A 12,069-nucleotide genomic window follows, 5' to 3' on the forward strand; every position below is an offset into this window, starting at 1 on the left:
TCTCAAAATGCCTAAAAGCGTTTTGAGTTCCAGCAAATTCAAAGTCTGTTGCACTATTTTCACAGTAAACCACCCATTTGTCCCCATCAGCAGGCAAGTCAGCAAAGACCAACTAATGCATCTGTGGAACAGCAAGGTTTTTCTCAGCTACAATCAACAGTGAGACTGATAAAAGAGTTTCACAAGTTCAGTGTAATCTGCATTTGGGTTGATAGAAACACTGAGCAGGTATAAAAGAACTTCCCCGAACTGAACTACCTCTCACAACGACAGCATGCTGCAGACACTGGTCCTTATGCTGCTACAAGCAGCATATGGTAAGTAGTTTGGTCTGGTTAGAAAAGGGAAAAGTAGTTCAATTCTTACAAAAGACAAAATTCAGATACAAATTACATTTTAGTTATATAATCGAATATAATTGTAGTTTTTAGTTGTGGTACACCTGCTGTCCAGCCCAACACTGGTAGGGTTGTAAATGGAGAGGATGCCCATCCGCATAGCTGGCCTTGGCAGGTAATTACAGTTTGTTAATGTTTAATGTACTTCAACTATTGTTTTGTTTAGAATTACTAAATTGTCAGCTTCTTTTTCTCAGATTTCCCTGCAGGTGAAGCACGGCAGTCGTTACCATCACACCTGTGGAGGGACTCTGGTTGGACCTCGCTGGGTACTGACCGCTGGACACTGCATCTGGTGACTAGCTAAGCTTGATCAAGGGATGAGAGTTTAGAGCATAAAGACAGAAGTCGGGGACTGTGTAAAAAGCACACCAAAAGAACTCTGGCATTCAAAAGTATAAGGAGAAGAAAACTGATAAATCCTAAATGGTCAAAACTGTCTTACAGGCCAGGAGATGTGTACCGTGTGTTATTGGGAGAACATGACATGAGCCAGCAGGAGGGAACTGAACAGATCATAGATATTCTGCGCATTGTTGTCCATCCTAACTGGGACATCAACCATGTCTCTGATGGGTAAGTACATTCTGAAAGCTGAAGAAAATGCATTTCAAAAAGCAACCGCTCTCACACAAGACTATAAAACAATCTCGAAGAAGCATTTTAGCTGGTTTAAGAGATGCCTCCTTTCACCTCCTCGATCAGTAAAAATCTATGATGGTTCTCTTCCAGGAATGATCTTGCCCTGCTGAAACTGGATAAGAGCCCCATTATGAATGACAGCGTGGGCATTGCTTGTCTTCCACAGGCTGGAGAGATCCTCGCCCATGGAGCCCCGTGTTACATCACTGGCTGGGGAAACCTTTACAGTACTGTCTCTGTCTCTTTTATGTCATGTTAATAACTGCAGGTCATTGTCTTGTTCCATCTGTGTGAAAAGGTTCAATTTTAGCATATGCAGTCTGCATTTTCTGCTAATTTTGGGTAGTAATACCTTTTGTAAAAACCATGTAACTGAAGTCTCTCTTTCAAGTGGTCATACATTATGGTTTAGCAAGGAATGGGACATGCTAGCTAGCAAAGGTTTTCAGGGAAGAATGTGTTCAGTGAAGTTACAAATCATAGACTATATACAATAGATGGCAGTAGGCTCTGGAATGCCAACAGTAATTAGCAAGTGTTTGCAGACAGCCTCTTCCTTAATCACTGTGGGTGATTACAGCAGTCTGCCAGTAAAGAAAACAATCACATGGAGGATTTTAGTACAGAACACTCTTTTCAATCAATGTATCCATCCCTAAGATAAATAGTTTGCAACCTTGAGCAACCGTTTCCCAAATGGTTGGTGAATATACATTTTTCATGACATCGATGCCAGACCACTGCTGAGCAATGTGCACAATGTCATGTAAGAAACCTCAACAGAAGTCAGTGAGAAGGCAACCTCTCACCTGATCCATCCCCATGAGTTTAGAGTTTTAATTACTAGTTTAAGTCTGATTTCAAAAAGCTAAGATGATGGCAGCAAAAAGCTTGAGAGCTCAGAATCAGGCATTCACAAACCAGTGGGTGATGTCAAACCTTTGTACACAGTGTAGGAGAAAACAGCAGTGCACATGTGCAGTGGATGCAGTTAAACCAAGAAAACACATTTGGCTCATGCAGCCACATGTTTATGATGTCTAGCTTGCTAATATTGCCCAAGGATGGCCCTGCATGCAGACGTAACTTTAGTTTAGAAAAGGTTTCATAACACATTTGATGGACCTGCCTAATAAGGTAATGAGTAACTGCTTTTGGTGCAAGTATAAATAATAAAGCTAATTAACTGCATGTAGTACTAGTAACAGTAATGAGCACTGGCTTTCAAACAACTTGTCTGATTCCGCCTGATGCATGCAGTATACAGTGTGTTGTATTTACGCGTTGCTGAGCAGCTCTATCCTCTCTGTGTGTCAGCTCATGGTCCCATGCCTGATAAACTGCAGCAGGCCTTGCTGCCTGTGGTGGAGCACAGTGTGTGCAGCCGCAGCGACTGGTGGGGGATCAACGTCAAGAGCACCATGATCTGTGCAGGAGGAGACATCGTATCAGGATGCAATGTGTGTGAAGCATCAAAAGAAAGCAGCTTGTACCTGTCAGAACTGAATTACCTGCAGTGAACAAGGTCAGCTACTTCATGCACCAATCCTTCCTCTGCCTCTTTGTCTCTCAGGGAGACTCTGGCGGTCCTCTTAACTGTGTGGGTCAGGATGGTAGGTGGTATGTCCAGGGTGTAACCAGCTTTGTTTCCTCCCGTGTTTGCAACGAAGTGAAGAAGCCCACAGTCTTCACCCGTACCTCTGCTTTCACCGAGTGGCTCAGCGAGGTAAATTAATGCCGCTTTCCATTCTGTTCAATCTATAGAGTTTCCTCTTCCGTGCATGAGTCTGTCTGTTGAGAAACAAATGCATTTCAGCCAGTGCCACTGATAAATAAAGTATTTCATCTGTCAATAAATGATCTTGTTTCTTTAGGTCATGCTGAAGTACTGAGGATCTGCTGGATACCAGCTGATCAACTCCAAAAAATAATGAGATCCCAAGTCAATATTTCTCCCTACATGGGGTGATCTCATTTACAGGTTACACATTACAATCAGAATTTTGTAACAGCTCCAAAAAAAAATCCAAAACATAAAAAAAAACATTCCATAATAAAATTTTCTTAAAAATGAAATACTTTAAATTGCTGTTTTCTTCATTCCTGCATTCTTGTCAAAATCACCGACTGTAAACAACCACAGTAAGCCTTCATGACAAGAACTGCAGTTTCCATGTCTTAAAAAATTTACAGGAAAGGTGCAAAATGAATTCCTGTCTCTGCAGCAACACTTAATACTTCACCTCTCCTGCTGTGTGATAAGAAGAAAGAGGAATGGATTCCCATCAGTGTGTGTGGAGGACTTATGAATCAGCATTTCCTATCAATCACTACCAAGGTCATCCAAGTTTCGGCACCAGTGAATATACTGGCTGATGGGAGCTGAGCTGGAAAGCAGGCCTTAACATCAGATAAATAACAGCAATCGGTTACCTTGATGCACGGCGCTGGTGGTCTGCTGCATCAGATAACAGGAGCGTTTTGGGACACTTTTGACAAACATTCATCCAGTTAATAAGACCAGACTTTCTTATTTTTAGCACAACAACAATAATAGCTTGAGTGAAATTTAGTGTTTCTACTTGTTTAGGCATCTTTGACATCTAAATGCAACTTTGAGACAATGTAGACACTGGCTTTAAGAATTTGTGTGCACATTTGTATTTTATCATGTATGCAAAAAGACATTTTAAAGATAAGGGCATGTTTTTAATATCTGGGTGAGCTGATGGCTTCAAGACTGACAAATAAAAATATATATATATTATAGAAGTAAAGCCTTCAGAGTATCGTCTTCAGCATTTAAAGTACCCTGTGTGATTGAAATCTGGCAACTGGCTTATTTATAAGGTTTTCCAACTTATTTGATAATGATAAAATCTTTGGTCCCACACACAGTGCAACTGGAGCCATACCCTTGTTGTGGGATGAAGGTCCAGTAATGAGAGTGAAGCGATTTCTAATGATTCAACCAGAAATTGAGCCAGCCCCAGATAATAAAAAAAAAAGACTTAATTGAAAAGAGACTGATCCTTAATTATTTAAAAAAAAAAAAAAAAAAGCTAATGCAGGAAGGCAAAGACAGGTAGCATAGTAACACACATGAGAAAAAAAAAACATCTATAAAGACACGGCCAGTAGATATACACAGAGGAAATGAGACACGGGTGGAAACAATTAAGACGGGACAGAGAAACGAGAAAGGGTGGAGGCAACAAAGTGGGACACGAAACCACACTGAGTAACACCAACCATGAGAAAAAACATCTTTTAAACTTAGGCAGTAAAAAAAAGGCAAAAACTTAAAAGTAATAGGCAAGGAAGCATATGGGCAACACACAGGTAACTAGATACACAAGTTCATTTATATGGAGCACATTTAAGCACAACAATCAGTGAAACAATTAGGAAACACTGGGGGAAAACAAAATCACAAAACAGCAAGACAACATAGTTAAAAGAATAATTAAAACATAATTACAAAACACAACCAACTGTTAAAACAGTTACAGAACTTTTTTATCTAAATTTCTTAATATTATCCAGCTAAGACTAAGCCAGTTTTGCCCAGGCCTCACAGCACCTCCTCCAGGTTTGACAGAACACATGAAAAGGATACTTCTTGTCCTTCTCACTTTGATCTCATGTTTCCATAAAGCCTCTTCTGGCTTCTATGGAGCTATTATCTTGTAATGTAGCCTCTGTGATTCTTGTGACTCTTAACTTGTCGCAGACATTTATGAATTGTGATAAACCTGAAGTAGATGCCACAGAGTGTTTATCTTCACAGCTCGAAAACAACCTTCAGCTGTTTCAGCATCTGCATTCACATCTAAATATTAAATACTAATATTAAATACACTTAAAAGTACATCTAACGTGTGTAGTTCAGCTGTTATGCTGCAGATGATAAACTTTTAATTAAATTAAACGTTTTAATTAATTTCCCGATTGTATTTTTTATAGTGTGTATTTAAGTTACACGAATAAAACGTGTCTCTAAAAATAAGCTTCTTCACAAAACAAGTGCACTTCTATAGAGCGCATACTTGTGTTTCTACCGGCAGGACTGTTGTTGATCGAGTGCACACAGAGCAGAAAACAAGTAAACACTTATTAACCCTCACTTCAAATTCATACAGTGAGCTCAGCCTTAAACAAACACTGTGTTAACTGTGTGAGACCAAACATTAAGGCTTCCAGGTTTGCTTTTAACCATGACACCAAGGCCAACCTTTTGGTATTTATATGTCCCCATCTACTGGTACACGTGTGAACTTCATTTCATAGAAGCTCCATCCTGGGGACAGAAAAGAAGAAAAGAGGATTAGGACAGATTGTGCATTGACTCCTGAGGGGGGAGACCTGTAGACACAATGTGAAAATATTTCATCGCTGCATGTTATTCAGCTAAAAGTGTGTGTAGTTTTAAAAAGGTGGCTAAAGTGCAAATACAACACAATGTATCACTCTAAATTTTCTCCAACAGTAAATGTTTGTGTTGCGTATAAAGTTTTTATGGTTCATATTATGAAAGCGGCCCCTTTCTCATGGATGTCACATAGCATAATGTCAGCTTGATTCATATTCATTTATTTATATTGCGTGTGAGAAATTAATGAAATGTGAGACAACTAAGTCCTGTGAGATAGACACTGCATACAAAACAAAAGCAATTAAAGCTCTTTCTTCAATTTTTCATGTTTAGCAAACAAAACTCAATTTTAAGGAGACTTAATAAAGGTTTGCACAGGGTTTTTTTTTATATATATCAATATGAAGCTCAATAATACATCTCATCATAGAAACTGACTCAGTCATTTTAAATCTAAGAGGTAATTCATAATATAAAAGCATCATACTGTAAGCTAACAGGCCAACAAGTGTTGCTAACTAAGTAGCGGCTGCAACCAACCAATGCCCAACACCACATACACTATACCAAGTAACATACATCAGAGAGTAATTAATGTTTCTACAGAGGCTGCTCCATCAGACACAATGGAAATTTGCACACAGCCTCTGATAGGTCCATTTTAAGATGCCTTGTATCCATCAGTCTCAGTCCACACTATGGCCATGTGGAGGCAGCAGGGTCTCACTCAAGTCAGTGCAAACACAGTGGCGTTAGGCTACTTTCTTTCTATTAAGGATTAACTGCAGTTTTATGTAAGATGTGAGGGGGTTTTCCTTTATTTCAGCAGCTCCAGACACCAAATGTTGCTCTCTATCTCAAGCAAACAGAGGCTTTCCATGCTGCAAAAGGTCAGTGTGAATGATGTTATTATGATGATCAGTCTTCCAATAAGCCAATTTAAATACAACTTTAGTGTTTGAACTTTTAAAGAGTCCCTCTGGAGTAGTAAGAAACCTTTAGATAGACACCAACCATCCATCACACTGTTGCTTTGGTTATAACCTTGACAGTTGCTCAGGTTTACCACCCTCAGAGATTCAACCAGTCAGGACAAATTCTAACAACAGTGTTTTATTGTTTTATAGATTGCAGTTTACTCACGGTTAGTACTTGAGTACCCGCTCCAGTTTGCATACAGAGCTAACAGATCAACTGAAGATGCCATTGCTACAACGCTCCACACCACCATCTCTCACCTGGAAGTGCAGGGCCGTTACGCCAGGCTGCTCTTTGTTGACTTTAGCTCTGCTTTCAATACAATACTCCCGGACAGACTAATAGATAAACTGCTGGAAATTGGACTTCCTTCCACCACCTGCCGCTGGATCAGAGACTTCCTCTCAGACCGTGTACAGAGAGTTAGAGTGGGGCCTCATCTTTCCTCAGCCCTCAGCCTCAACACCGGCTCTCCACAAGGCTGTGTACTGAGTCCCCTACTGTACACTCTGTACACACATGACTGTGTTAGTTCCCACCCAGACAACACAGTCATCAAGTTTGCAGATGATACCACTGTGGTGGGGCTCATCTCAGGGGGAGATGAGACTGCATACAGAGCTGAAGTTCAGAGGCTGTCAGATTGGTGTGCAGACAACAACCTGGACCTCAATACCACCAAAACAAAAGAACTGGTAGTTGACTTCAGAAGGAGGAAGTCCAAGCTGCAGCCTGTCAGCATCAACGGGGAGTGCGTGGAAAGGGTCTCCAGTTTCAAGTTTCTGGGTGTGCACATAGACACAGACCTCCAATGGAGCTCTAACACCTCTGCGGTCTTAAAGAAGGCCCAACAGCGTCTCCACTTTCTGAGAATCCTCAGAAAAATGGACCTCAAGAAGGAGCTGCTGACCGTCTTCTACCGCTGCTCCATTGAAAGTGTGCTGACATATTGCATCGGTGTGTGGTTCTCCAGCTGCACCACAGCACACAGAGAGGCACTCCAGAGGGTCATCAACATGGCCCAAAAAATCATTGGACATCCTCTTCCCTCCCTGAAGGACCTGTACAGCACTCGCTGTCTCAAGAGGGCACGCAGCATCCTACGGGACTGCACACACCCAGGACACCGGGTGTTTAAGCTGCTGCCGTCTGGCAGGAGGTTCAGGCTGCTGAGGTCCCGAACAAATAGACTCAAGGACAGCTTTTACAACAGGGCAATAGCCCTGATCAGTGTAAATAGCTGACCTGACTGGATACCTCCCTGGACTTTTTAGGGGGAGGTAACAATGTTTAAAACAATAACAATAATATTTATATTTATAACAAGGTGCAATAATAATTAATGTGCAATAATAACAGTGTGCAATACACATACACTTATTCTTCTTTTTTATACTAAGTTAATATACTGTGTTGTGTTGTTTGTTACGTTGTGATGTGTCATATCGTGTTGTGTTATATGTAGTGCCGACGTAGGACAGTTTTTCCAATTTCATTGTACTACTGTACTATGTATGACTGTGCAATGACAATAAAGAGTTATCTTATCTTATCTTATCTTATCTTGAGGGCGGCCCTCCTTGGCCATAACGAGAGGGCAAGCTATTTGACCCCCTGTGGACTGTGCCAGCATGGCAGATAGACGGAATCAACTCAACAGCTCTTCGGGCAATCATTGACTTTGATACCATGACCATTCTCATAAAGAAAAGTATTTAAGATGTGTTATACAAGGTGTAAGAAAATATTATATACCAACTTGTAAAGGGATAATATTTTGAGATAAATTTTTTTAAAAGGTAAAAAACATATATATATATATATAAATTTTCCCCCATATATACACATATTTGCAGACATGACCACAAAGTATTATATTAGTATGTGGGTGGAGGAACGATCAAAGCAGAAGTCCAAAGTTTAAAGGAGAGTCTCAGCTGATTTTTCTATCATATGTGGGTCTGTTATAGTCACAAGGGGAGAACGTACCGCATCAAACCCAATGGGTTAGTCAATAAATAACCAGGCACACTGGAAATATATGGCTACTTCATGAGGCAACTTCATATATGACAACATGCTTTGGATCCTCAGTCTCGCGCATCACATGGATAGTACTAATTAGAGTGTACACTGTGGTCTGAGCAGAAACACAGTTAGAGCCAATCAAATAATATTACTGCTCATAACTGCACAGAAGCTAAGCCTCCAGGCGCAGAGAACCATGCACAATCATCAGAGAGATAAACAGATATTTAATCAGGATAAAGTGCCCCACCAGTTTTTATGTCTTTTATCTAGAAAATAATTAAAGCAGATACGAATTACTCCATTTGAAATGTAGCAAAGGAATATTTGATGGAATAATGAAAATGTGTTGGTGATTTACTACCTATACAGCCGGCAATAACAACACAAAGAAAATATTTGTCATGTGATAAGTTCAAAATAAGATTTAAGGTTCATTTGTTCAGGTTCAGTGGTGCAGTGGTCTCGTGACGGCACATCCACCGGCTGGCTGGAGGCTTTTCTGTGTGGTGTTTGTGTGTTTTCTCTGTGTCCTCTTTGGGTTCTGTCCAGATACTCAGAACTTCCTCCCAAAGACATGTATGTTAACTGGATTTTGGGTGTGGATGAGTGGCTGTCTCACTATGTTGGCTCTGTGATAGACTTGTGACCTGTCCAGTTGCACTGTTGGACCTACGACAGATTAATAAGAGAATGGATGAGTTGTTCAGGTTCAAGGTGCATCTGATGACTGGTATAGAAAAATAAAGTAGCTAACTACTTTCACATGTTAGTTTAATGGCTATACGATATTATACACAAACTTTGTTCACTTTTAAACATGGAGCTGTTTCTTCTGCATATTTTATTGCATTAAATTGTCTGTGAAATTAAAAAATTATTTTTTGTTTATTATTTATCTGATCTTTTTTCTTTATTTTCAATATTATTTCATTAAACCTGTTACTGTATACCACGCAATGGCTTCATAAGGCACACTGTAACTCTTCAATCAGTCAGACTTTATTTGTTTACCACTTTTTTGCAGTTTAGTGTGGTTCAAAGGGCTTTACAGAGGACCGATGAGAAGCTGATAATGTGAAAGAGTCAGATGTAATAAAACAGAACCAAAATACAAGTATAAGTATATTAAAATCAATTTAAAAATGATTATAGAGTAAAATAAATCAAAACACCCTGTAAGATCACTAAGATGTCAAATAATGAGAAGCTACACAAACTCAGTAATGTAGATTAAAGACAGAATGTTGCTTTGTTAACACGTTTTGCATGCTTGCTTGACTATTTTCAGCTCTCAGAGCAGCTTTGATTTATTTCAAAATTTTGTTTGCTCATTTGCGTTTTCTTTATTTGCTAAGAGTTTCATATCATGCAGTGTGATATTAGTAGTATTTGTGATTTGTATCTCAGCCTCCAGTGTCACATCATATTTTCTTTGCAGGTTTGCATGGAAGTAAGCGTTTCTTTTGTGGGTATTTCACTATTAATAGTCTTAATTTGTCAGTGCACTTGTTTGGCTGAACACTGTGTACCCAATACTGCCTGCAGCTGCAATCATCTTATTGGTTGTGCAGTAATCAAGTAGTACAGTATAGTGATTGATTGTAGGCTATGGGCTGTTTTTTGGAGCTACAAGATACAGGGTCAGGTGTTTTTAAACTATTAAAGGAAGCAAATAAAAACACAAGAAAATAGAAAAAATAGTTTTTTGATTATTATAAATTTTTGTAATTGTGTTTGTAATTTTGATAGGTGCATTCTTTTGGTTATCATAAAAATTGCAGTTATGTTTTTTTAAAGCACCCTATATGTGCTTGGAAATGCTTTTGAGAATGTTACAAACAGTCCTGCTAGAAATTACTGATTACTCTCTCTCTCTCTCTCCATATGTGTGTGTGTGTGTATATATATATATATATATATATATGTATATACATATATATATATATATGTATATATATATATATGTATATATATATATATATGTATATACATATATATATATGTGTGTGTGTGTGTGTGTGTGTGTGTGTGTGTGTGTGTGTGTGTGTGTGTTTTATTTCACGAAATATTACTTTTGTATTTGTTGTAAAGTATGGGGTTCATGTATTTCTTTTGAAACATGCAATGATAAAACCATCAAACCTTATATTGGTTCATTAAACAAGAGTCGTTCAACAAGATTTCATTTTGTTCTACATACATTTTTAACCTGTGTAGGATAAATTCAAACAAATTTGGCTCTACTTACTACTACTCTACTACTACTTAAATAAAAGGCTTGAATTTAATTAAAAGAGAAAAAACTGAGCTGATGTAATCTAATTAAATTTAACTAACAAATGAATGGGTTTATTGTACGTGACGTCAACCAACACATTTTTTTTCCACAGTACATTTAAAACTTAAAAGTGCAGAAGACGAGCTAGACACACTGTTAAACAGGTGCTGCCAAACATCTAAAGGGATCCAAATCTAGATGGAAAAATAACCAGTAACCAAACTGGATTTTACGAATAAGGAACTCTTAAGGGAACCTTTGAAATCCATTTTCATGGAGTAAAGTTCAGTCTCAAAAGAAAACACAATCACCTAAGCCAAAGAAGCCTGTCCAAAATCTACCAGAAAATCAGCAACTGCTCCTGGATTTTCCACGTTAAAATCTAAACCAACAATAACAAGATGGGCAATAATTACAATCAACTCAGTGAACCCTTTTTTTTATAAGCTAGGTAGTTATTATTTTATTGCATGGTGGGAGTAACTGTAACATGATTGTTGGTTAATCATTTGCTTATATTCACACCAGTTATTATAATGCAGTGCATCGTTAAAATCCTATCTCTGCGTATCTCTCACTATAATCTCAGACTAATGTAGTGACCAATAAAGACAGGCAGGTAAAAGACTGTGTGTGTGTGTGTGTGTGTGTGTGTGTGTGTGTGTGTGTGTGTGTGTGTGTGTGTGTGTGTGTGTGTGTGTGTGTGTGTTATCTAAGAAGCTGTAAACCTGTGCGTGGCTGAGTGGGTGGCATGAGCGTATGAGTGTGTGCAGACAAATGCTTGGGCTTCTTTGAAAATTGTGGAGATAATGCATGCAATTACAGTTATATTTAATATTACTTGTTTTAAGTTCTGTTTATGTTACAAGTACAGTTGCGATCAGTCGCTGTTGGTTTTTTTTTTTTTTCTCAAAGATATTTTTATTGAGTTGAAGCAACAAAGAAAAGCAAATACACGCAGAATTGACAAACACCAAACAAGCAAGTTTCACAGCGACTGTTAAAACTGAAATATCAGAATACAGATTAATGACACACTCACATGTCTTATAATTGCTTCCAGCAGTTTATCCCCTACCCACAACACTTAGAACCCCTATCCCTCAGACCAGGAAGGAAAAAACCAAACAAACAAAGCAAGAAAAAAGAAGCAAACAAATAAAAACAACATCACAGATAAATCAAAAACAAAATAAGAAAAACACACAAACGACTAACAATAAATAAATAAATAAATAAATAAGTAAATAAATAAAAAGAAGAAGAAGGGGGGAGGATTTACTGAGCAATGCTGGAAGTCGGGTTTGTAGCCTGGAGGCTGGAAAAGTATTTCAGGAATTGCCCCCACACCTTGTAAAACTTACCGC

At 38.6% G+C, this 12,069-nt stretch overlaps 1 protein-coding gene across 1 annotated transcript; it reads left to right on the forward strand.

Moving 5' to 3' along the window:
• Positions 1 to 210: 210 nt before the first annotated feature.
• On the forward strand, positions 211 to 3,116 carry LOC309699809 (chymotrypsin-like elastase family member 3B). The gene is made up of 8 exons (XM_082523003.1): positions 211 to 317; positions 425 to 513; positions 596 to 693; positions 846 to 974; positions 1,131 to 1,267; positions 2,358 to 2,500; positions 2,614 to 2,766; positions 2,915 to 3,116. Exons 1-8 carry the CDS (start codon positions 275 to 277, stop codon positions 2,930 to 2,932), a joined length of 810 nt encoding a protein of 269 aa, XP_082379129.1. The 5' UTR covers positions 211 to 274; the 3' UTR covers positions 2,933 to 3,116.
• Positions 3,117 to 12,069: the final 8,953 nt, after the last annotated feature.

This window comes from Aulonocara stuartgranti (assembly GCF_965226115.1).
Source record: "Aulonocara stuartgranti genome assembly, chromosome: 23".
NCBI lineage: Eukaryota > Metazoa > Chordata > Actinopteri > Cichliformes > Cichlidae > Aulonocara > Aulonocara stuartgranti.